We start from the raw sequence: 25,490 nt of genomic DNA, 5'->3' as shown, positions 1-25,490 counted from the left end.
CATTGCAACCATCTTTTTAGAAAGCGCATGGGGCGTTTATGGGCGGGCATCGTTAACTGCGTCATCGCTGGGATCACATTCCGTGCACGGATCGTGCATGGTCCTGTCATGGTCCTGTCATGGACCTGTCATGCTCCAGGCGGCTGTTTGACGTGGCTCCCACTGTATATATATTCACTTATATATAATCCACTATATATAGTGGATTCATTAGAGAGAGCTGAAGTGAATACTGCAGCTAACAAAGGCATTTTTTAAGTTTTATAGTCCCTAGACAAGAAAAACAGTGAATTAAACTGCAGACAATAAAACAGATGAGAAAAGTTATTACATGTTCAAGCCTGTGACATCTTTAGGAGACGGTGATGGAGAAACTTTATTCTTATAATATGATTTTATATATTGTAATAAATACAGACAACAATGTCATAAAGGTTTGGGGTTGTTAGCCCCATATACTGTAAAGAAAGGTCAAAATAATTCCACAAAATCATTGGACATAGAAGGGCGGGTAGAAAGACGATTTATGGAGCCGGTCTGAAAATTAAACAGTGAGATGCTGGGAAAATCATGGTGATGGATGGGTAGTTGATGTCATCAAATGGGGACCAGAGAGTAGGAAGGGACCTGGAAGTGTTGCATTTTTTTGAGTTGCCACGGCGAGATTATGACAGTAGTGCTTCATCTTTTCTGAGGAAACAGAGAGAGAGAGAGGTCAGCACCCCACCATTGTCCCCTGGCACGACTTGACGCGTTGCACGTTGGGTCCTTAAGCTGCTCTCCATGCACTTGTGTGTGACTATATATATATATATATATATATATATATATATATATATATATATATATATATATATATATATATATATATATAGTGGTCAAGTGAGGAACAACAAGTCCAAAAGGATAAATGTTGGTGTGCCAATCCATTTAATTCAATGAAACAGAAAACAAACAAGATGCTCTAAGGCACGAACAGGAAACAAAATAAAACAAAGCAGGAAGCCAGATAAGGTTCAGCGTATTTGTTCCTTTGGTGAAGGCCATGAGATAGGAGCTCAGTCATCTTTCCAGGGGCCTTATAATTTATTGATGGGACAGCAGCAGGAGCGGAGTCAGCTTGCTCTCACTGGGCATCTTCAGTGCACTGTGATGGGAATGGATTTCACTTGTCATGATTAGCACCTATGCTCCTTCTCTTCCCAGGGTGATATTACGTACCTCAGATGAGCCCATAGGGCAATCCACTGATGGCACATGTGTGACAATATATACCGTATTTATACATATATATGAATATACATTTGAATAAAATGGATATCTATTAAAAAAGTATGCATCCCTGTTGACTTTTTTTATTTTCATTGTGCCATCATTACGGTATACAATTGGATGAAAAGGATCCATAGACATGTATTCTTGTTTTTGCAGTTAGGCATTCATATCTTACTGATTAGTCTTGTGCAACCAGTGGTCTTTAAAAGTCTTCTGATTAGTTCAATAAGTTGAATGAATGTTATTTTACTTCAGGTAATTTATTACAATTTATGGAAAATCACACATTTGACTTGCACAGTTAATAAATTAATACATTATGGCTGAAAAGCGAAAAAAACGAAGAGCTTTAAAAATCTCACAGAGAAAAGTCCATTATAAAGAAGTAGGGAAAATATGGTACAAATGAAAGTATGAAGAACATGATAACTTCCATTACAGAGGCTGATTTAAAAGGGGCACTACTAAAAGAAGCAACTAAGAAGCTTGCAGTATTCAACAGAAAGGGGAGAAGAAATTTGCTAACATAACAAAGATTTCTCAGGAGCTTCACTAATTTGTTGCATTGAGAGACTGACAAAACCATTAGCATTTTTAGCTAATATCACACTTCAACTATAGGTTGCCTGAAGTCACATAGATGGAATGGGTTCTAATGTCAGATAAGACCAAAATGCACCTTATTTTATTTCAGCACTAAATGTAATATGAATGACAACATAATAATGTAGTTGCTTCTTTACCTCAGAGCCTAAAAGACATGAGAAGAAACAATGTATCACACAATTGCACATGGGTTACAACTAAAGGGTTCAAATGATTATAATTACATGCCTGACCAGTGGGTGGCAGTGTGCACTGTTTTTTTGACTCTTTCCTCTGTAGAGCAGTCTAAGGACATCACTTCTAGTTCTGCCTTCACTGACATCACTTCCGGTTCCGGACTTTCTGACATCACTTCTGCCACTTCTCCTGTATAACTTCCATTTTCAATATTATTACTCAATTTTGTTTTGGACTCCAGTCTGTGAAGACCGTTTTTTTCACTCAAACTACTTGTTGCCAAGTATATGGGGTGGCTACTCCAAACCTTTTTATTTTTCTTGTGTTCTTTTATTCCACAAAGGTAAAATGCCCATTTAGCCATTTTCCCATTTATTCCATATCATGGTCATAGTGGCATTAGATCAAAGTGAAATTAAACCTGGAAGGAGTGCCAGGTCTTTGCTTGACACTCAGAAACACACACACACACACACAGGGCCTGCCCATCCATAGGGCAAACTAGGCGATTGCCTAGAGTAAAACGGGAGCACAACCAATAAGATGTACCAACTTTAAAGTGTTAGGCGACCTCTTTTGAACTTTTCATGGCAGGATACATCATTTTCCCAAGCTCCTCCTAACTGCCCACCTCAGCTCTTCGGCACTGGTGTCCGTTCTGATCAGTGGAGTGACAGTGGTGATCCACAGCAAAGTGCAGCATATTCAAATAAATAAAACTGTGGCTATGAATGCAAAAAGCTAAGAGTGTTTGTTAAAAGAGCAGGCATTCCAAAAACACCAAGGCTTGTTCCTCCAAACATATTGTCTCAGACTATTTGCTGAGGATAATTGTCCACCATCATCAAGTACTAAGTTACTGATTTCACTCGAAATTTGTCTTGGCTGCAAGCAGCAGTGAGCATAGGGGTTTCTGCTCTCAAGGCTAGCAATAACATCTGTATCGTGTCCAAAACAGATTGACCAGCAGCTAACATTACAACTGAGTGAACAGTACAATGACTTAGGGCACACTTAATGGATGGCTGTAATTTTCTTAGAGAGCTGACACAGAATATCCAGTTAAGACTTTTGCAGCCATGTACAATTCTGGAAGATAAGTTGATTAATTAATACAAAATAAAAACTCTAAAAGTTATTAATTTCTGATTTGTTTAGTCTTCTCATACCTCCGTAGACTTTTGTTGAGACACATGAAAGTGTGAAAGAGAGATGGTGCATTATCAAGAGATTTGCATTGCTGAACAATGGTAGTATCGAGCCAACATGAAAGCTTTGCAAATATAGCAGAGCTCAAGCTGGCCACCATGTGTGTTTTATAGCTTACTTATCTGTTCTGAAAGTGGAACCTCTGTAGAATTGCATTATTTGTGATATTGCAGTCCAAAGCTGGCAGCACAATGGTATATTTACCAAGAACTGCTGAATGCCACACACACGCACACACCTGCAGTGTCAAAAATGAATCTAAAACACATGGGATGAGGGTGGAAAAGCAGAGCACTCAGAGGAAAGCCCATGCAGACATGACCAGGCATTGTGAAGGTGAACTCTGGACTTCCACAGGCAACAGCACTAACCTCACTGTACCACTGAGCCTCCAGAAGGTAAACTACATGGGGGAAAGCTCAAAGAAAACAGGACAGGCAGAGACTTTAGACATTGTCCACTTTCTCCCAATGGAGTGGTTTAATACAGAACAAAAATCATTGCTGAGACAAGAGTCTATATTCAGTCTAGAATAAAGATTACAGTTCAACAAAAGTCCCTGAGCAACACTAAAAGAAAAGAACAGATAAAAACTGCAGTATCCGGGCATACAAACATAACAAATGTGGTTGGACTCAAAAACAGCAGAGAGAATATTCCAGCACCTCAGCTGGATGAGAATTTATGGTTTGTACTCTCTAAAGATTCCAGGCAGCAGCACGCAGCAGGGCTAATCTCTGTGCAACCATGCCACCTCAGAGGCCAGTTAACTCAGTTAGTTTATACATAATTAAGTTCAAGTGCTTATGAACCTGTGATTATTTAAAAATATTCTTATTATTTTTATTGGAGAACTGAATGAGCATATTGTAACTAATATTCCACTCTCTCCGTTTATTACCTCACAGCAGACGTGTCCGTTTAGAAGCGTTGTTGTACATGGAAGCTGCACGAACCTGGGCAATATTTAGGACCGCGCGGAATCCCGAGCTTCACAAAAAGACAAGACTTTGTTAAATTGTAATGAAGACTTTAAAGTGCCAATTTGAAAGAAAGACTTCATTCCACTCTTCTGCCTATTTACCGTGTCTTTTGCTTATTTTTTTTTTTTACAAGATCCCTCGTGTTTCCCTTTGCCAACAGGAACCGTTAAAGTTCAAATTACGGCATCACTGGACAGAAAGTTTATGACACTGCGATATCTTACTGTACAGAGTAAGATTCTAACCCCCCTGGATAGAAGTGGAAATATATCTATATATATATATAAGTGTGTGTGTGTGTGTATGTGTGTATAGACATAGGGGGAGGGTGGGGTGCTCATATTGCAGGAAATCACTCATATCCTGAAAATCAGCTCACTAAGTAGTAGTGTGATGGCCCCGGTCTCCTGATTTCGGCTAATCAAAGTTATCTGCCACATTCGAGCAAGATGACAAGTCGGCAGCAGGAAGAAAACTTTGCATTACTTTCTTTTTTCATGATATTCATCAGCTTTTGTTTCATGCCACTTCCGACACGATGTGAAGGTAAGGAGATGCATTTGTTCATTCATTGAGCGCATTTTTGCATTTAGCGATTGTCATTTACTAACCCCGCTTGGCATCGGCGATTTGAGAATGTCTGTTTTTTTTTCTCAACTGTAACACCGAATACAAATGACAACAAAATACGATCAATTAATACTGTAAAGTGTTCGCTACAGAGGAAACAGAAAAAGAAAAGTTCGTTTACGATCAGCGGGAGGATGCGCGGTCTGCTCCCGGTTCTTGAGTGTGCGGCTGGCGGCTCGGGCGACCGGCGCTCTTCAGCTGTGATGTGCATTAGCAAGTCAGCCAGCTGCTTGCCCACCCCCTTCATTGCTACCCCGATTTCTTTTAAGTTACAAGATAAGCGATTATCATTTTTTCCGCCAGTCACTGCAAATGTGCCTGCTTGTGTGAGGTAGAAAGCTGATACGCTCCGGGCCAGTGGCATTTCATAAATGGAGCGTTTGGACGACTGAAAAGTTATTTTTTATTCCACTTTTCAAAAAATCGACGCATGCGTTCATTTATGTTTTAACCATTTTTTATAAGTCTGTCAATCTCTACAGACTTGTGGAAACATTAGGCAGTCTGTTACTTTCCAGTATTAACTGTCGTTATGCCGGCAAACTCCTTAGAGCACAGCATGTACTTGACGAACACGGCGAATACTTCAGCAGAAGACAGACGGGCGCATTCGATCAAGAAGTGAACGAGAAGTGAACGAATACCCAGATACACTACCGGCGTACTTAACGGTCACGCTCTACGTCTCTGTGCAATGCTCCAATAACAGTCCGTTATTTTTTTGTTGCTGATTCCTAATTCTCCCACACAACAACAATGAAAAATGCTGGATATTATTGTAGATGCAAATCTAAATTGAAAACGAGACGAAAGATGGATATCCATTGATTGGTGTTGTATGGGCATAACATCAAAAACAACCAAAACTGATATTAACACTCTCCACTTCCACGGCACTGTTACATCGGGTCTTTTCCTGCGATTATCATTTTTCTAACTGTTGGGATTACTCGGGCAGCAACACACATGGACCTCGTTTTATGCAATCAGTATACTGGGTGAAACGGTATAAGTTGAAGCTATTGTCAAAATTCTCATTTCTATTTCTCTACTGTTCGCAGGCTGTTAGTAATGCAGTGCCTGCAGCACCATACGTTAAAGGCGAGATCCGAGTCATGAAATACTAGTAAGACTGCAAACTTTTTCCAATTGTAATTGGTATATTTTTCATCTTTTTCTCCGGTGTTGAGTGATAGTTGTTTTTAATAACTTTATTTCCTTTTGAACGGTTATTTCTAAGACGTGAATATGTTAATCCACTACTAGAGGTGTGTCTGATTCTTGGATTAACCGCAACAGTCTTACCAGTGCTGAAGTGTCACTCGCATTTTTTATGCTGAAATATACAGACATCATTTCTGCTTGAAAGAGTACAGTTCTAATCAGCCTTTTCTGTTATTATTAGTATTAGTATTACATCTGGAACTTATTTTCCAAAGTTTATTCTCTGCACTCATTATGTACATACAATGCAACTACTCTGTAATTACATGTGTACAGTCACAGGAGTCACAGTACTGTGCCTACATATTGCAATCATTTCTAGAAAATCTTGAGAAATGTGTGGTTAGGTGAAACTTTATGGAGATAATATAATAAGTCACCAAAGTGTTCCCGCTGAACAGACTTCACTCTTAATAATAAAGGAGCCAAAGTGGTTCTTCAGGGAAATGCCATAAAGTAACCATTATTAGTTCCCAAAAGACCCATCCACATGAAGGTTCCAGAAAGAACCTTTATTTATTTAGATCCATAACAGGCTCCATAAAGTAAATAACCATGAATGTATGGTAACAGATCTGTGAAATATCAATGTTTTGCTGTATACGCTGTAGGAGGAGAACGGGCATCCCAGGTGAGACAGGTATATATACGTTACCTGACAGGAAGCCAGGGTGACGATGAAAGCGTAATTGCCGGTGGACAGGAGAAATAATTTTGCATTCTGCCGGCAGGAAATAATGGACGGACCAGCAATAGTCGGGAATCAGGAGTTGTTCCATCCACAGTGGTCCTTATATGGGAGCCCAGTCGGGACACCCGCAGGGATGCTTGGCAATTGGAGTGCAGAAATGCAGCCCCGTCATGGTCCCTAATTATCAATAGAGGCTGCTGTCTGGGGATGACCTTCCCTGCTTATCTTATGGCCCGGTAGGGTTTCACAGAGGATATGAAGTGGCACCGGAAACACTCCCAGGTCCTGCATAAAAGGAAGCCCACTGCCAAACAAGGGGAGTCAGAGTCGGGAGGCAGCAGACAAAACTCAGTGGAGGGGGAGGAGGAGGAACAGTTGTTGGTTTATTGTTCTTTTTTGTATTATTGTGGCTTATTATTGGAGTGATGTCTGTGAAGAAGTGCCTGAAGAGAATAAAAATCTCTTATTTTATGCAAATAACGGGTGGTGTTTTACTGTGTCTGTGGTTTGGGACTCTCTGGCACCCTCTAGTGGTTACAACTAAATCCAGGTTTTCTTAATTGGTAGTGTCCTGCTAGGTATCCTGCCATATATTAAAGATTTCAGATTTGTTCCTATATATTAGGACATTTTTCAAAGCACAAACCAAACTTGATATACAAAGAACCCTTCCCAGAATGAAATCAGCTGCTTTTCCAAGCAATAGTTCTACAAGGAACAACATAATCCAGTAAGGAACCAGAAAATGCCATTAAAGACCTATTATTTTTCAGAGTGTATGATTGATATTTTTCAAGTTCCTGTGTGATTTAAAATGTATGCACCTCACAGCACTTAAACACCGGTTTAATTGTGGTGGCTTTTATGTTGAGTTTACACAAGTATGGGGTCCTACAGGACTTATTGTTCTTCACACAGTCCAGCAACATGAGGATTATAGACCCTGCATCAGACGGACTGAGTGTGGATGTGTTGGTGCACCATGTAATGGACTTGTTTCTGTTGTTGCCATTATGACTGTGCAAACATTGGCTACTCATATTTGATTAACATGGTTATCTTTATTTAATTATCTTTGGTTAATGGAAAAAAAAATAGAATCTTGGGTACAAATTCTTGCCTCAATATCTCCCTGTGTGTTATTTGCATTATTTTCCTGTGTAGATCTTTGACCAGGTGCTTTTGTTTTTCATTCTTTGCCCAAATGGGAACAAATCAAATTCTATCTATCTATCTATCTATCTATTTATGTTCATTTTAATTTGTCAGGAGACTTTAAATTGGCCCAGACAGAGTGAGTGTAGGTGTGTGCCGAACACTCTTAAAAATAATGGTTCCTTGCTGGCACTTTATTGGCTTGTGTGGTTTCTTGAAGAGGCATTGTGTGACAAAGACTCCTTTCATTCTGGATGGGGTTCTTTAAGATATGAAATTGATTATTTGAGCTTTAAAAAGGTTCCTAATATGAGGACAAAACCAAAACCATTAATGTTATATATAATAGGTTACCTAACAGACCAAGAAAGTGTGTGTTATTGCATGCAGCAAGAGTTGTTTTAAAATCAAGAATCCAGCAGGGTTTCACAAATCTTTTATCATCTGTTCTTGGTTATTGATAGAGTCTGTTACGGATTTAAATAAATAAAGGATCTTTCGGACACCTTCGTTTGCATGGTTCCTTTGGAAATCAAAAATGGTCCCCTATAGCATCACTCTGAAGGACCACTTTGGCACCTTTATTTTTAAAAGTTGTGAGAAGACAGCCTGGACACAACCAGACTGACACCGGCAGTTCTAAAGCACACACGTTTATTAATGACAAAACACAAAGTCCCGCACACACACAGTGCTCCAGCAGCAAGCACCCTTGTAATTCTGGGCCTTTCAATGGTCCTCCTTGGGCCACTTTTCCTCCTCACTCCTGAGCGTTGCCTTCTTCCACCCAACTCTGGCTTTCCGACTGTAGGAAGGCGGCCCCTTTTATAATCACCTGGATGTGCTCCAGGACCTCGCTAATGTTCTTTTGGCAGCACTTCCTGGTGTGGCGAAGTGCCGCATGAGCACCCGGAAGTACTCCGGGCGTCCCTGGAAGGTCCTTCCTCCACCTTCCCAGGTGTGGTGGAAGTGCAGATCTCCCGGGCTCTATGAGACTTGGGGTGCCCCCTGGCGGTAGCCACGGGCCCCAATGGGTTTGAGCCTCCACGCTCTGTCCCCGTGGTCTCTTCACTATCCAGGGCAGTTGCCCCCTTGTGGCCCAGGTGTCGTATATGTTGCCTCCCGGTCCTTCCAGGCGTCCCGGCTGGGTCTGACCCCCAGCCTCCTGCCACAAAGTATATGACGGACTGCCTTCCTATTGTAAATAAAAGGCAAAAAAAAGATAATGAAAGGTTGGGCACCAGTTGGAACCCTATTTAATGTCTGGCAAACAAAGTAAAAGAAAGAAAAGGGCAAATGCAAAATGATTGGGTACATTATCATTCCTTTAGAGCCTCACTCAAGCAGATGGGATTGAAAAAGTTTTCAGTAGCGGGGCTCAGTCCTCTTCTCTAATGGTTCCAGTAGTCAGCATTAACTTCTGGCAACGTTGTTTAAATCACCGGCGGGGCAGAAGAGGTGGAACTTTCTGCTCTAACAGTCGTTTTGCAACCCATCCTCTGGTCCACAGGTGAAAGGATACCGGCTGTTAGTGACTGTGTTTCTGAGGTATTGATGCCAATGTGCTTAGTGTCATTAGTGTCACATCGATAGTCTCTACATGCACACGTGTGACACTGTCCAGAGTTGGTTCTTGCCTGCAAGTGTTAAAGCCATAGACACCATCTACCTGTGGTCTTGTAGTGTATATGCTGGTTAGAACATGAATGGATTGAAGGGAATAACATGAAATGTTTTGTGGTCCTCATCTGATTATTTTACACTGTGATTTGAGCATCACTTGATATGTGTCAAATTTGGGAAAGATAGCAATCGTATTTAGTTGAACACTACTAAATATATGATCATAAGTTATTAATATAACCTTGACAGCTGTAGAGTTTTGAGCTGAATGTACAATACTTGTCACATCTCTAATATTATTATTGTAATGGAGATGAGCTGTATGGTTGAGTCAAGCTGCCACTTATATGGATTATTTATAAGGCAAATCTGTGAAAAGAAAGAGCACGAAAAGAAGATGTAAGAAAAATAAGAAAAGAAATGTAATAAATGTCTACTGACAATGATTCATCATTATAGTTTTTTATGGCTAATTAAATTTAACCAACATACAGAGCAGGATATAAAAAAAAGCCAAGAATAATACTTCTGCCTCAGTCTGTTTAATACAAGCCTTTTCATTTTTTATTTGGATGGTCACCCACATTTGCCTTTTTTGTCTAACAGATTAGTTTTTAAGTGGGACTTTAAAATATATTAAAATACTTCAGACATAATTCTTCTAAAGAATGGAGCGTGCTTGGAACAGCTGCTCACCCTATAAAATAAAGATTGATTGATTGCTATATTAACGACATCATTTTTCTGATTAAAATGTCAGATAGTATTTCAGATACTAAAGAAATAGTACACTATAACTTTGACATGTTGTCTCATCTTCCATAATTATGACACGCTATGTTAGGAACTGAATGAGGGAAAAAAATTACACTTGGAAGAATTTTTTAGAACATGGAAAAATTCTTGCCTGGCGTCTGTCTGTCAATCTCACGCAAATATTTTCATTTATTGAAATTGTATTAATGGATTGTTAACTTTATTTCCTAAAATACTCGTAAAAATAACACCCAAATCTATCACTTAGTTTTTTACTTGTTAATAAATTACAATCCATCCATCCATCTGTCCATCCAATTCCTTTTATGAACTACGTTTTTTCTTTTACTATGTTATGATTAGCTGGAGCCTATCCCACCTATGGGACAAGAACAGACCCCAGTTGAGCACAAGTCCATCATAGGGCACAGTAATAAACAAATATTCACATTCAGTCATACAGTGGAAGTTTAAAGTTATCAGCTTCACCGAGTGTGTATCTTTGGGAAGAGGGAGCATACTAAGGAAATCGGGACAAAAATTCAGATTCTACTCTGGCATAACAATGTGAAACTTTGCAGAGATATTCCATTAAACATGCGGACTCAAGCAACAGAGACAGTATCCACTTTTAGACTGCACTTCTACTAAAGGACTAATGTTCAGGAAGTTACCTGTATGGAGCCTGGGTTTATCTTGCACTTACGCTCTTCTTAGCTAACATCTCACCTACTTCACCTCTGACAATGAATAGTTTGCATTTGACTGAATCACTGAGAACAGTTGAAACCTGTTCTACTTCAGTTGTTATTCACTGTTAGTACTTTACTGCAAACAGTGAAGAGTTTTAGAATTCTCCCTCATCTGATTCACATTCTCATGTGGTACCATTTAGACTAAGCAGATGCTTTATGAACTTTACCTATTTAATAGTTAGTTATTGAATCATTGGCTCATTATGGTGCCATTAGTGTGACACATTCATGCTGTGCCAGAGATCTGCTTGGTGGGGTAGAACTACTTCAGACAACTCCCATCTCATCCCAAATATGCTTGATTGTCTTAAATTATATTGGTCAGAAGGGTTAGAGTTATGGTTTAGGGATAGGGTTAGGGCACCCCTTTCCTGGATTGTCCTAGCCTTCTGGTGTAGAGGATTTTCCTGCTGATAAAGCCTATTCAGATTAAGTATAGGCCCATCACATCAATAAACAGAAGTACTTGATTGACAATGATGTTCAAATATCATGTTGCAATAAAAAGTTGCTTTCCTTAATTAATGGACCGAATTTTGCCACAAATACAAATTTAATTCCTTTACTACAGTGTGCCATTTAAGTCTGCATCACACTACATGACTATTCCAATGATTTTCAGTGACAGAATTTATTTACTTATCTTAGTTAGTCATGGGCTTCCATTACAGACAGCTGCATTGTTTGATATCCCCAGCAACTCCATCAGATCAGTCTGTGATTTGCAGTGACTAAATCAAGCAGGATTGATTTTGATTTAAAGTATAAAGTGTTAGGTTAAATTGTAACTCTAAATTGCTTTTGTGTGGGTGTACGTATACCCTATGATAAATTAAGGCCCTATTCTGGGAAGGTTGCTGCAAAGCATTGGCTCCAGCACCCCATCTCCGTGAATCGAATTAAGCAGGTTTGGGAATGTCTGTAGGTATATTTGTGAGAAATACTAGTGGTTCATAGATTCATGGGTGTCAAGGTTTGCTTGCTGCTTTGGTTTCAGTGCCACCAGACTGGAATCCATGTCGTATAACCCTGAATTTGGGTAGCTTACTACAGAACAGTATTAAATAGTCCTGTCAGTAAACCTGGTGTATTGTAAAATTCAAAAACTGTCTGAGACAGAGTACATGCTTCTGCAAATGTTACTTGGGTTGACGGTCGCATTGAACACACTCTAATTGTCTGCTGTTTCAGGACTTTGGGCAACATGAAATGGTAAGAGTAAAAGACACTCGGTAAGCAGTAGATTTTCAAAAACGTAGTTGTTAGAACCTCATTTCAAGTCCTGTTTCAAGTTTTGAGATGATAACTTTCAGATCCTTGCAAATGTTGAAATATTACACAAATTCCATGATTTACACACAAGAAGATTAGTGACCCTGTAACAGAGGAAGAGAGTGTGTATGTGTCCATGTGCCATGTAATATACTGGTGTCTGTTTTTGAAGATTCAGATTTGATTAACATGGTTATCTTTATTTGGTGGGCTTATTTGTGTGCAAGAGTGTGCTTTGGACTGTTCAAACTGAACAGAGGCTAGTCTGTCTAATGTCTTGTGCTTGTCACACCATGAGAGAAGTGAAAAAAGTAAAATAAAAGGGCAGAGATTGTGGCTGAACTTGCCATACCTTGAAAGACTTGTTGACAAACAATGCAGTGGATCCATGGTCTCTTTTTTTTTCACCATCATGGAAGTCCCACTGTAATCATAACTCCTCGTTTATAGCAATGGCAGTGGAACATCTGCTGCCTTATCCTAGTATTGAGCTGAGTGTTCTGTTAAACCTCTTTCAGTCTTAGTGTTGTAATGAGCAGTTAGTGGCCTGGCTGGAGCCCTTGGGTTACTCTGAACAAGTCATAATAGTCTTTATTAACGCCATTCATCAACAATCTGTCTCTGACTGGAGATCTGAATATGGGAAATGGACTGGGCTTATTCTCTGTACGGTTGTGACACCTGTCATGCTTGAAAACTGTGACAGGGTTCTGGTTCCTGATACACCAAATCATATTTCACTTAAATCTTTAGTTTTGCCTCCCTTTTTCTGATATGCATGTTTTATTGGTACCTGCTTACCTGGTTTAAAGTATGACATAACAGTATTTTATGCAGGAAGTATAGATGTACAGCACCTGATAAAATGGCTACTCATTTTATATTTATATTTTATATTACTGAGATAATTTTTGATGGGAAAAGTGGATGAGCCACTCCCAGCGACTTATTCTTCTTTCTAAGTAGACAACATTAGACTATATTTAATGATATTTATTTTAGTGGTTTACAAACGTATTTGCTTTGTGCCACCACTTTAAACAAGACAAACGTATATACTGTAAAACTGAGATTTTACAGTATATAGTAAATAACAAGTCGCCTACCTCAACAGCAATCCGATATGTTAACTTTAGTGGACAGCCTTAAAGCCTACATTAGTATTTTTGATTATATTCTGAAGAATAGACTTGTGAGGAGGACAACATTGTGGAGCATTGTGTATTTTTGTTGTCTCAAAGCTCCAGACAGAATTGTTTGGTTGGAGTTTGTGTGTTTTCCCTACTTCTGTTTGGGTACACTTCAAAGCTGCCAGGAAGGGCAGTGTCTCCTCATGACCCTACATACTGTAGGTGGATGACTCTTGGATATACCTCTTCTTGGAAAAGCAGTAGATTTGTAGTTTACAATTATGAGTGCATTATAAATATTTAATAAACAACTACGCTACATAGAATAGTTAGAGGTTTATTCTTCTCAAGTGGTGCTCTAGAACCATGAAACATTTTTCTCCTGTGACTTTGGATTATGGAATATTTCATTACTGAAATTATTTATGGTCTAAGGCCCAGAGGCTTTTCTTGTAGAGAAGTCAAAGTCAAACAAGACAATGCACACTTTCCTGCCTCATTCTACTATGATGCATGTACTCTGCTCTACTTAATAACCATCATGTATCAATTTTCACCACTGTCTGGTCAGTCAGTCCATCTCTTAGAACATCAGTGCAGGTTACTAAAATGAGAAAAACTCCAGTAGACAAGCCAGAGTTGGGACGAAGAAGACAGAGCTTGCGAGAGGAGGAGTGAGAGAAGGGACTGTGAGAGAATTGTGGCTATTTAAGGCATTGTGTGGTATTGTACATTGAGGAATATAATTAAACGTGTGTGTTTTTGGACATTTGGTGTCTGTCTGTCTGTGTTCAGGGGCTGAATTACCACACCATCTAGCCAGCCACTTACCCATCGATCAGTCTTTATGAATCTGTTTAATTTTATTTAGGATTACAGACAGGATTTGAATTAACATAATAATCAATAATTCAAGGACAGCCTTCCATCGCAGGGCTCACTTACTTCCACACCCACTTGCATTGAGCCATGTAACTTTATAAATGGTGAAGTTGCCAAATTACCTGATTAGGTAAACTCTTCTTGTGGTTATATCTAACACATGCGCCACAATAGATACTTCTCACTCTTGCTTCTTTTTGGCAGAACTTTAGTCTACAATTTTGAAAATGTTCCTCAAATCTAATCATCTGCATGTACATTAACAAAAATATATCCACAGAGAAAACAGCTAAATGAAAGCCAGACAGCTTTCTTGCATCATTGAGCTTCAGAGCATTAACTGATTAGTCTGAAGGAGGACATCCCTTAAAGATGACAACCCTGAATATCCCATGGACTGGGAAGCTTTGTGGGTGGCAGAAAGTGCTTTCAAGCCCTGCCCTCACTGTCGAAGGCAGTCACTGACTCCTTTATTTAACTGGTCCATACTGGACAGTTGATTAAACTGCACCCACCATAAACTGACTCAGGGTGGGTGGATGAAGGTCTAAGTTAAAGGCATGAGGTAACTAATCATTTAGAAGTACCAGGACAACATTATCCTTTTCCAAGAGTTTAACTTTTTTTTAACATCCTTTCTGTTCTGGGTTCAAATTGCTCAGTTTGTTTAAAAGAGTCTCTTGAGTGTAGCTTCAACATAAATTTTTAAAATGCAGTTTCATGTTATCTAATGCTGACAGATAAATTTGAAAACCATATGGAAGTAAATCCATGGCTGCACTCTCTATTTGTTATCTTCAATACATGTCCCTGTATAAGACAAAATTAAGATAAAGAAAAGGAACCTACCTTAATACAAAAAATCCAAACCGTTATGTGAAACAAAAAATATATTATCCAAATGTTACAAAATATATTTTAAAAATCCTAAATTGACATGTATTTGCTTAGTAGATACTTTTATCCGTAGCGACTTACGAAAGAAATCCATGAGAGTCTGTAGTAGATTAAGCAGAATCAGGAAATGGATGAAATGAAAATATAGATTTTCCATGCTTTTATTTGTGATTTCTTTTGTATAATGAAAGAAATAAATGTTTACATCTTGCCCGAAGAAGGGGCTTCAGCTGCCTCGAAAGCTTGCATATTGTAATGTTTTTAGTTAGCCAATAAAAGTGTCATTTTGCTTAACTTCTTGCCACATCCATAATGGCTAACACAGTACAACATCCTAGTACTACAAACATATAGTAATTGTTGTAAAAGTAACATTTCAAAAAAGAGGTTTGGCTGCATGGCAAACTTTTTAAACAAATCCTCTTTCACTGGCTGCTTTCCTTATCTTACTGCCTCCCTGTGTTTTTTTCAAAAGTTACTTCAGACTTACGCTATCAAAATTTCCAGGTCTGTGCCTGTCAACGGGCGACAGAAAGACAAGGATGTAGTCAGAAGACCATAGCGAAGGTATCTATTAGTAGCCTGATCCAAGAATCGTGAGGCAATTTCAAAGTCAAAAGGAGTACAGAGACCTCAAAAAACAGTAAAACAAAACAAAGAACAATTTTTAAAAAGGTGTGAAGGGTTTTGGAATTTGTGTAGTCGGATCAGGAAGCATACCCCTAGATGACCTTTTATCCTGTTGACTCATGACTGACAGGCCATGACCTCTTAGAACAAGCCCATACCAGTGCGGTTCTAGCAACGGGAATCGGCAATAGCGTCATTAGAATGGTGGCGATATAACAACCCAAATCACAAATCAAAATTAAAGCTATAGTTCTAAAACAAATCAACCCCAATCTAACCCTTAGGATATAAATTCACCCAGCAGAAGGAAATGACATTCAAAATCGGTGCCCCTGACATTTTGTCCTTAAATATATGATGTCCTTGCCTGACTTCTTCATTTACAAACACCAGAGCAGGCACTTAGCTTCAGCTTGTTTTTTTTTTTTTTACAAAATTCAATGTTTTTCACTATTTCTTTGCTCATACTGGTTTCTTCTAATTATGGGTGTTGTGATTTAGTATGGTTTTGAGTCTTCAAATTGCGTTTATTTCTGTCATTAGGTCTGCTACCAGCATTGCTGGGGGTGAGGCCTCTGAGAACGGGACCCATGAATAATCAACGTGACGTGATAAAAGGACGGCTATGAGTGCAAATCCTTATCTGATGTGTGGGTGCCAAATCTCTGAAGTATTCAAAGTTTATCATTGTGCTCTTCTCTCGTGTTTACTTTCAGTTTTTACCTACTTGTTCTCTCAACCATGATTACAGTCTCTCGTATTAGGCTTCAATATTGTATAGCTTTAGAACTTTTTTTTTGTTTTGTTTTCATGTATGTGTTTTGTTGGATCTCCTAGTTTTTGCTCAAAATTTTTATTTGCCAGTTTGCTGACATAACAATGGGTCAGAAGGGGCACAGCTTGTCCCTGGAGCATCAGGCACCAACCTTCTCAGGATTCAGTCTGTATCACAAGAACACTAGGAGATAAAAATTCCACAATGAAAAGTAATTCAGACCTCAAGGGCTGTATGGTAGCCCATTATAAAATATAATACTATACAATTTGTTTTTCTATAGCCCAAAATCACACAAGAAGTGCCACAATGGGCTTTAACAGGCCTTGACTCTCTAAGAAGACAAGAAAAAACTCCCAATAAAACCCTTGTAGGTAAAAAATGGAAGAAACCTTGGGAAAGGCAGTTCAAAAAGAGACCCCTTTCCAGGTAGGTTGGGCGTGCAGTGGGTGTCAAAAAGAAGGGGGTCAATACAATACAATACACAGAACAGAACAAATCCTCAATACAGTATAAAAATAAAAATTTTACAAGTATGGAGCAGAATTTAACAGTAGATCATATCACATAATATGATTTAGATTTGTTTAGAGTCCTGGGGCATGCATAACGGTATGCATAGAATTCACACTAAAACGTGGTGTAAGGACAAAAGCGGAAACGTTTGTATGCACAAAAAATCCAGATGCATAAATCTGTGTGTTTGCCAACTTCCACGTTCTTCCACTCAATAAATCCCGGTCAGCGTGAAAAGTAATGCACATGCAGGCTCCTACTGCCACTCCCCAAACTCCTCCAAAAATTACGCTTCTTTGAATATGCAAATAAATATAAATAGCCCTTAAGCTGAGCGTTCTGTGAAAAGGCAATGGCAAAAGCTTGGGCGGAAATAGAAGAATTTCAGCGGATACCAATTGGAGACAAGGAAAAACATACTATTTGTTGGATTAAACAGTGGTAAAAACAACAAAAGGAAGTTGATCGGGTGACATAGTGTCGGAGAAACTCGAAAGCTCAAGTTCACAAAGTTGCATAGTGCCTGAAATAAAAAAGAAGTTGTCAGATATCAAAGTCACTGTGAAAAGGCGGTGAGTTGTAGCCCATCGTCTGAATATCATATTAAAGCTTATTAGGGTACAGAGAAAAAAAAAATAGGCACAGTGGGGGAAAAAAACATGAAATGTCAACTTTAATGTTGAAATCTCCACTTTATTCACGTAGATTATTTTGTCATTAAAGTAGAACATCATAAACTTCATCCTAAAATCGTTTAAATTACTAGTTTCTCAAATCTCATCGTAACTAAAGTAACACGTTAAATGCTTTGTTTTGTATTTGAACTTCTATGTGCTCTATGTGCGCTACGTACTTCTTAAATGGGCTTTCTCTTCCTCCGACAGGACACAGAATCCATTACATTCGTAATATTTCCACTCTGAATAATTAAAATACTGAGATGTACACGTTATTTCATTTTCATGATGATAGGAGTTAAAGCATGTTATTAAACATGGGAACATGGTGGCGTAATGATTGTTCATGTCTCACGCAAGATACTTGCTGTGCTGTGTGCGACCTTCAATGAAATATTTTATTGCAGCAGTACTGTCTCTTTCAAACGTACTAACCCCCAATTCATGTCTTTTTCTTTCTCCAAATACCCAATCGCCACACAATCAGCTCTGTGATAGATGTTAAGCCATCTGTGAGCGTAGAACGCCAATTCTTCAAAACTTTTAAGGAACATTGAAATATCTTCATAGTACATGTTTAATTATTCAATCCTTCCAGTGTCGTGGTAGCCCCAACAAGAATACAGCGCGAAGCAGAAACAATCTCTGAATGGAGTTCCAGATCCTTATTTACAAGTACAAACAGTTCTACAAGGAGCACTTGATGGACTGATTGAGTGCATTTATAGTTCTTGGGATGAAACTGTTTCTGAACCATGAGGTCCATACAGGAAAGGCTCTGAAGCATTTGCCGTATGAGAGCAGTTCAATAGACAGCATGGCTGATGCAGTGTGTGCTTCATGTTGTATACCGATAATTCTTTTTCCGATCAGCTGCTGTAGATCTGTGATTCCACACTCAGATACAGTGATATAAATACTCCGAGTGGTACAGTGAGAGTAATATGGAAAAAGATGATGCGCTGTGGCAACCCCTAATGGGAGAAGCCTAAAGAAGAAGAAGAAGGTGCAGTGAGAGTAACAATGCTAAAGCAGCTATGGTATTTAGAGTAGTTTGACCATTCTGTGGAACATTGTTACATGTTAATTATAATCAGATGCATTAAACTAAATAACAATATGCGGTTAATTTCAGTGTATTTATAAAGCTGCGTCAGGGATGTGGATCTAAAAAATAAAGGGAAACCACACTGGAAGAGTAGCACTGCTTTGACACTGAGTGCTTCCAGTTTGAAAAACTGAGCAGAGAACTTGCATACAGCAGGGTTTTTGTTAGCGTGAAAATGTGTGTGGCTTTACGCCAAGTTTAGGTTTTATACATTGCGATTTGAGTGTGGAAACGGGCTTACGCAACATTTTTGTGCGTACACACCATTTATACATGAGGTTCTGGAGACCTCAGCCATCAAGCTGCCTCCCTCATTTGGCCATTCCACAGCTGAGTCTGTGCTGGGCCAGCTAATCCAATGACAGGACCCCTCTACCCCACGATTCCAGCGATCCTCCATCAGGGATGACTTTATCTTAGGCAGGCAATACAACTTAGCAGGTGGGCCATGGCACCAAGTGCCACATTTGAGTACTGAGAAAAGAAACAGAATAGGTGAGGGTTAGTAACAAATTATAAGTATCATATTACTTATGTTTTAGTGCTAATGACTAACAACAGAAGTGCAGTCTGTACAGTTAATCAGCAGCTCTAGTCAGGATATGCTAAACTGAAGTAGTGAGTCTTCAGCCGGGATTTAAAAGCTGAGACCGAAGGGGTATCTCTTATAGTAGCATGCAGACCATTCGACAGTTTAGGGGCCCTGTAACTAAAAGCTCGACCTCCCACTGTCATTTTATTAATCCTTGGAATCATAAGCAGACAGGCATCTTGAGATCTTAATGTGTGCTCTGGTTTGTAAGTCATGATAAGTTCAGACAAGTAAGCCGGACCTTGGCCATTTAATGCTTTATATGTTACAAGGAGGATTTTGAAATCTGCCCTGTAGCTCTCTTCACAAAAAAACAGACACAGGTCGGTTCTTTTAAACGAGCGTTTATTGCTTGGGCTCTTGTTACTCACTCCGTCACGCCTCCACGCCAGCACGCCGTGAGAACTATATACTGTAGTGAGTAATCAGTACAAAATACATTAGCGAATACACAGTAACTTTCATACACATACAATGAAATACAAAACATTTAGTGCAAACATGAAACAAAAGACATTTTACAACTAAAATACCTCATTGTCATGAAAAGAGGTCCTTAAATCACTTTGTTTTAGCTTCAGACGGTTCAGTTTGAAATCCTTTTTGCAACATGGCAAAGCCTCGCGAGAGACATCCGCCCACCTGTGGTTCTTGGGGCAGGTCCTTCTCATGTTCTCCTGATAACCCTTAAGTGTGTTCTCGCAAGACATTACTTTACATACAGTACATATTAAAGTCACTTAATAACAAACAAATTGGAACATGTAAATTTACTATATACATCACATTTTTAAATTTAGATACTTAAAACTATATATTTATAAGGTTATGTAACACACTATAAAATCCATTATCTATAACGTGAACTTTCCATTAAATATTGTTCAATAACATTTACATGCCCTAAACTTAATCGGGAGCCAGTGTAAGGATTTCATTTTTTTTTTTTTGTTCTTGTAGTAATTCTTGCAGCAGCATTTTGGATTAACTGGTGGCTGAATAAAGAACAACAGTTTGAACATCCAGTGAACACCGCATTGCAGTAGTCAATCCTATTAGAAATAAATGCATGAATTAATTTCTCAGTATTCTGTTTATTTAGAAAGCACCTTCATTTCCCAACATTTCTAAGATGGAAGAAACATGATTTGGATAACTTTGTAATATGCACTTTTAATGACATGCTAGAGTCAAAGATAACTCCAAGATTGCGGGCTGATTCAGTAAAATTAATGGTGATTCCAACTGAGTTAATTCCCTTCAACAATTAACATCTCTTTTATCTGTGTTTAAACACAAGTAGTTCTCATCCATCCACTCCTTTAATTCACTAACACAACTAATTAAAGACAACACTGGAGAAATTTCATTTGATCTAAATGAAAGGTATAACTGGGTGCCATCTGCATACAAGTGAAAATTAACATTATGTTTCCTAATGATAGATCCCAGTGGAAGCATGTAAAGTGAAAACAGTAAAGGTCCCATTACTGAGCACTGCAGGACACCATATCTCACTTCTGTGTATAATGATGGAGTTCTGTCAGCACATTTCTGTACATATTGGAATCGATTTGATAAATAAGAACTAAACCAAGCGAGCACAGTGCCTGTAAGCCCAACATCATTTTCTAGTCTGTGCAGTAAAATCGAATTGTCAATGGTGTCAAATGCTGAGCTTAAGTCTAACAACATAATTACAGTGGAGTTTCCTTCATCAGAGGATATCAGAATGTCGTTTACAACCCACGTTAGTGCTGTTTCTGTACTATGACCAGTGCGGAAACCACACTAGAATTTCTCTAATAAATTGTAATGCATAGGTGTGACTGAAGCTGATTGGCGACTACTTTTTCTAGTATTTAAGAGAGAAAAGGTAAATTTGAAATACAGTAGGCCTATAATTTAGTATGTGTGGGTCTAGGTCTGACTTCTTAAGTAATGGTTTAATGACTGACACTTTTAGTGTATCAGGTACTGTGCCATGCGATAATCAACTCTTGATAATGTTTAGCTGCGGTGGGCTGGCGCCTGTCCGGGGTTTGCTTCCTGCCTTGCACCCTATGTTGGCTGGGATTAGCTCCAGCAGATCCCCGTGACCCTGTAGTTAGGATATAGTGGGTTCGATAATGGATGGATGGATGGATAATGTTTAGAATAGGTGCTGCAAGAACATCCATTGCACTTTTTACTAGTTTTGTTGGCACTGGATCTAGGGAACAAGTAGTGGGTTTCATTTTATAAATTAAAGTTAAGACTTCCTGCTCAGTTACAGGATTAAAGTTACTAAAGTGCTGAATGCAATGTGAGACAGGGTCTGCTAAGCTAGTATGCGGTTTGTACTGTGATGCTGAGATCTGGAATCTTATATTTTTAATTTTCTCATTGAAGAAGTTCATAAAGTCTGTACTGCTAATATCTGTTGGTTTTTTGCACTGTAGATCTGAATTTCCATTTGTTAATTTAGCCACTGTTCTAAACAGCACCCGAGGATTTTATTTATTGTTATCTATTATTGTAGAATAGTATTCTGAGCGAGCTTTAAAGAAAGCTTTTTTATATTTTTTAACACTCTCTGCCCATGCAACTTGAAAGATATGTAGCTTTGTTGTTCTCCATCTGCGCTCCAGTTTTCAACACTCTTACTTTAAGAGCTTGAGTGTTTTCATTAAACCAGGGAGAGTTTCTATGTGCTTTGATCACTTTTGTTTTAAGGGGAGCCACTGTGTCCAGAGCATCTCTCAAGGTCACATTGTAATATAATGTTAGCTGATCTAAATTGTTTTCCACTTTTACATTGGATGCTAACTGATCTAAATGGTTTTCCATAATTGCACTCGACTTACTAAAGTATCTATAAATTTTGAAGCGGAATTACAATCTAGATGTCGCACAGTCTTTGTTTAATCTTTAAGTGCCTTGGCAAGGGCAGGACTGATTCAAATGTAATTAAATAGTGATCGGAAATAACTTCATTTAATGGAGTAATATTTAAATTTTGAATTTGAACTTTGTAAGTTATAATCAAATCTAATGTGTGGTTATGATTATGAGTTGGACCTTTGACAATCTGACAAAATCCTACTGAATTTAACAAATAAGTAAAACATTTGCTAAAAGTGTCAGTTTCCACATCAACAACATTTAATGTGTACATTAAAATCCCCCATCAATACTACGTGATCATATTTTATAGCCAAATCAGATAAAAGGATGCTAAATTCAGTCATGAACAATTAATATGGCCCTGGTGGTCTGTAGACTAGCATTATAATTGTGTTAGAATCTGTTTTAATATTTAAAATGAATGCCGCAAAGGATGTAAAGTCGCCTAAATTTTTAGACATGATTTAAATTTTGTTACATTATGCCTCTCCAATGTAAATGATATAATAAGTAGAGACGAGAGGCGTGGAAAGGTTTGGGGCAGCCACCCGTTTATTGCGGTTTCCTGGCTGCAAAAGTACTTGATGCATTGTATATAGTTTACACAACAGAATCCAAAACAGAACTGCCCGCCAGAGCAAAGGCAGTGGGCTTTATAGGACAGAGGGCGGAAGTGATGTCGTCCTTGGGGCCGGAACCGGAAGTGATGTGTCCTTCTAGGAAATGGCGGCTCCTGGTGGGATTTCCCGGGTAAGACCTGTAGAGAACTCAGAAAGAGCGTCAGCGTAACCTGCAGGCAGATGTATAATCAGCTTTTTCTAAGCCCTTCAGCTGCTTCCCATGCACGCGTGTGTGACAATGAATAAAATGTAATACATTGAATTCTCTTGGATAGATCGTGTTTTTATTGTGTTTCTAGGAGTGCACAAAAAAGTGACCTCAGTAGCAGTAGTGACTGTTGCGTGCTCCCTCCACTGGGAAAAGAAAATTAAGCCACCACTTCATCATTTAAAAGATAAAGAAACATATGTTTATTTAGGCCATCAAATATTAATAGCAAATTAGGCTTTCTTGGAGTTTCTTAGCACTCTCCTGTAGCAGATTCCTTTTCACTATGGAATCAATCCTTTTTTAAATAGGTCAGGCAGTTTCTCGTTTGGTTAGAAAATAATTTCTTTGAAAGGTCTCTCTTTGGTTGTTTGGAAGAAGTGGTTCTAGATCAACTTCTATGAATCACTCAGCGGATGTCATCAGGACATTTTAGAGCATGGCCATCTTGTGCTGTGTTCTGAACTATCCCTGAGAAAATTAGCATCTAACTTTGAGGAATCCAAAGTTCCTTTACTTACTCTGAGTTTCTCCTTGTGCCACTAGCCCAGACATCACAAGGAGATGGAGCAAGCTATCTCATTTAACTTTGACAGAGATTGATAAAGCCTGACAAGGACACAAAAATAAATTTACACATCTTAAAGATATGCAAATTGAGTTAACTAGAAATAGTTGACTGGTCTGCAGTAAGTGAGCACAGTTATGTGAGTTTGCACTGCTTTGTCATGGCATATCATTCATTGTTGGTCTCAGCCTTGAACCTAGTTGCACTTGGATGAACTTTGGCTGCCATGGACATGAATTTAATAACAGTAGTACGGATAACATGTAGATGGATCCATTATTATGTAACAGATATCATATGCAATATTTGAAATGGTGGGTTGACACGGTGGTGCAATGTTTAACATCACAACCCTCACTCTTACATGATACTAGAATCAAATTCCACCATTGTATTCTGTATGAGGCATTTGGATGCTTTCCTTGTGCTTGTGCAGGTTTTTCATAAGGGTGTCTTCAAGAATGTGCCTTGCAATGGATTGCTGCTGCTGCTTCCAGGTTTGCTTGCTGCCTTGATCCCAGTGCTGCCAGAGTGGAATCCAAGTCCTACAACCCTGAATTTAGGTAAAGATAACATACTGATTGTACGCGTGCAATTTAGCTTACTGCTGTGCAGTATTAAATAGTCCTGTCAGTAAACCTGGTGTATTGTAAAACTTGAAAACTGCCTGAGAGCGAGTAAACACTTCTATAAAAGTTACATAAGTTAATTTAGTAATTAATTCTTTACATTTATATAGCACCTTTCTCACAACTCAAAGCGCTCTCAATGCAGGGAGGACCTGGGACGAGAACCCATGATCTACTGAGTTAACAGTTGCATTGAACGCACTCTAATTCTGTCTGCTGTTTCAAGACTTTTAAGAAGGATAAACTTCTCAAAGTGGTAGATTTCCAAAAAGGTAGCTGCTAAAATCTTGCCTGAAGTTCTGTTACAAGTTTTTAGATCCTTGTGAATGCTGAAATATTATACAAATTCCACAATCTAAATGGACAGAGTGCTAAACATTGCAAATCCCAGTATAGTTCCTGACCCATAACAAAAATCCAACTTTTACTGTTTCCAACAGGATTATTTAGAAAGGATGGGCAAAGTGGAAAATCTCACAGAAATGTTGACACACAGACTTTGTATTATTCAGCTGGATGACAGGGAACTGGCTCATTGTGATGCAGATGAAGCTTGATCTTTCACATCAGTGGCGAGTTTTGAAATTTGGCACTTGCGCGTGCTGAAACAGTTCATGATGGAGTGGTTACAACCTGCAGAGCTGATCTCGACTTGGACTGACTGGAAAACACACAGCTGGCAATATCATTGCCTTGGCAAAGCAGCCATGCTTGCAGTGTTAAGTAATACATTATAATTTTGCATGAGAAACTGGAAACATTTGGCTGACACAGTTACACAAGAGTTTTTCTCTTGAAATGCCAGCAGTTTTCCTAGATTAAGTAAAGGGCTTCACCTGTTTGTCTGGTATGCTTTGTCTCCCAAAGGATTCTCAAACTGCAAGGCTATCATTAGTCAATAAACCCTTCTGGCGGGTGCACAACATCAGCCCTGCCAAGCAATTCAAAAGTCAAAATGAGCTTCTTCATTGAATGCAAGGGCCAGCAGTTGACATCAAGAATTATGTGGGACAAAG

At 38.8% G+C, this 25,490-nt stretch overlaps 1 protein-coding gene across 4 annotated transcripts in view; it reads left to right on the top strand.

The window, feature by feature from the left end:
* The first annotated feature begins 4,601 nt into the window (after positions 1-4,601).
* The window catches only part of LOC120539674 (disintegrin and metalloproteinase domain-containing protein 12), a 568,760-nt gene continuing 547,871 nt past the window's right edge, over positions 4,602-25,490 (top strand). For 2 of the 4 annotated variants that reach the window (XM_039770034.1, XM_039770025.1), the window contains exon 1: positions 4,602-4,796. In XM_039770034.1, the coding sequence (XP_039625968.1) occupies positions 4,700-4,796 (97 nt within the window). In that variant the 5' untranslated portion in view covers positions 4,602-4,699. The remainder of the gene's footprint in view (positions 4,797-25,490) is intronic. The other 2 variants (XM_039770006.1, XM_039770016.1) reach the window with 2 other exon arrangements.

This window comes from Polypterus senegalus, chromosome 1, assembly GCF_016835505.1.
Source record: "Polypterus senegalus isolate Bchr_013 chromosome 1, ASM1683550v1, whole genome shotgun sequence".
Classification (NCBI taxonomy): domain Eukaryota; kingdom Metazoa; phylum Chordata; class Cladistia; order Polypteriformes; family Polypteridae; genus Polypterus; species Polypterus senegalus.
This window is presented reverse-complemented; position numbering and strand designations above follow the sequence as displayed.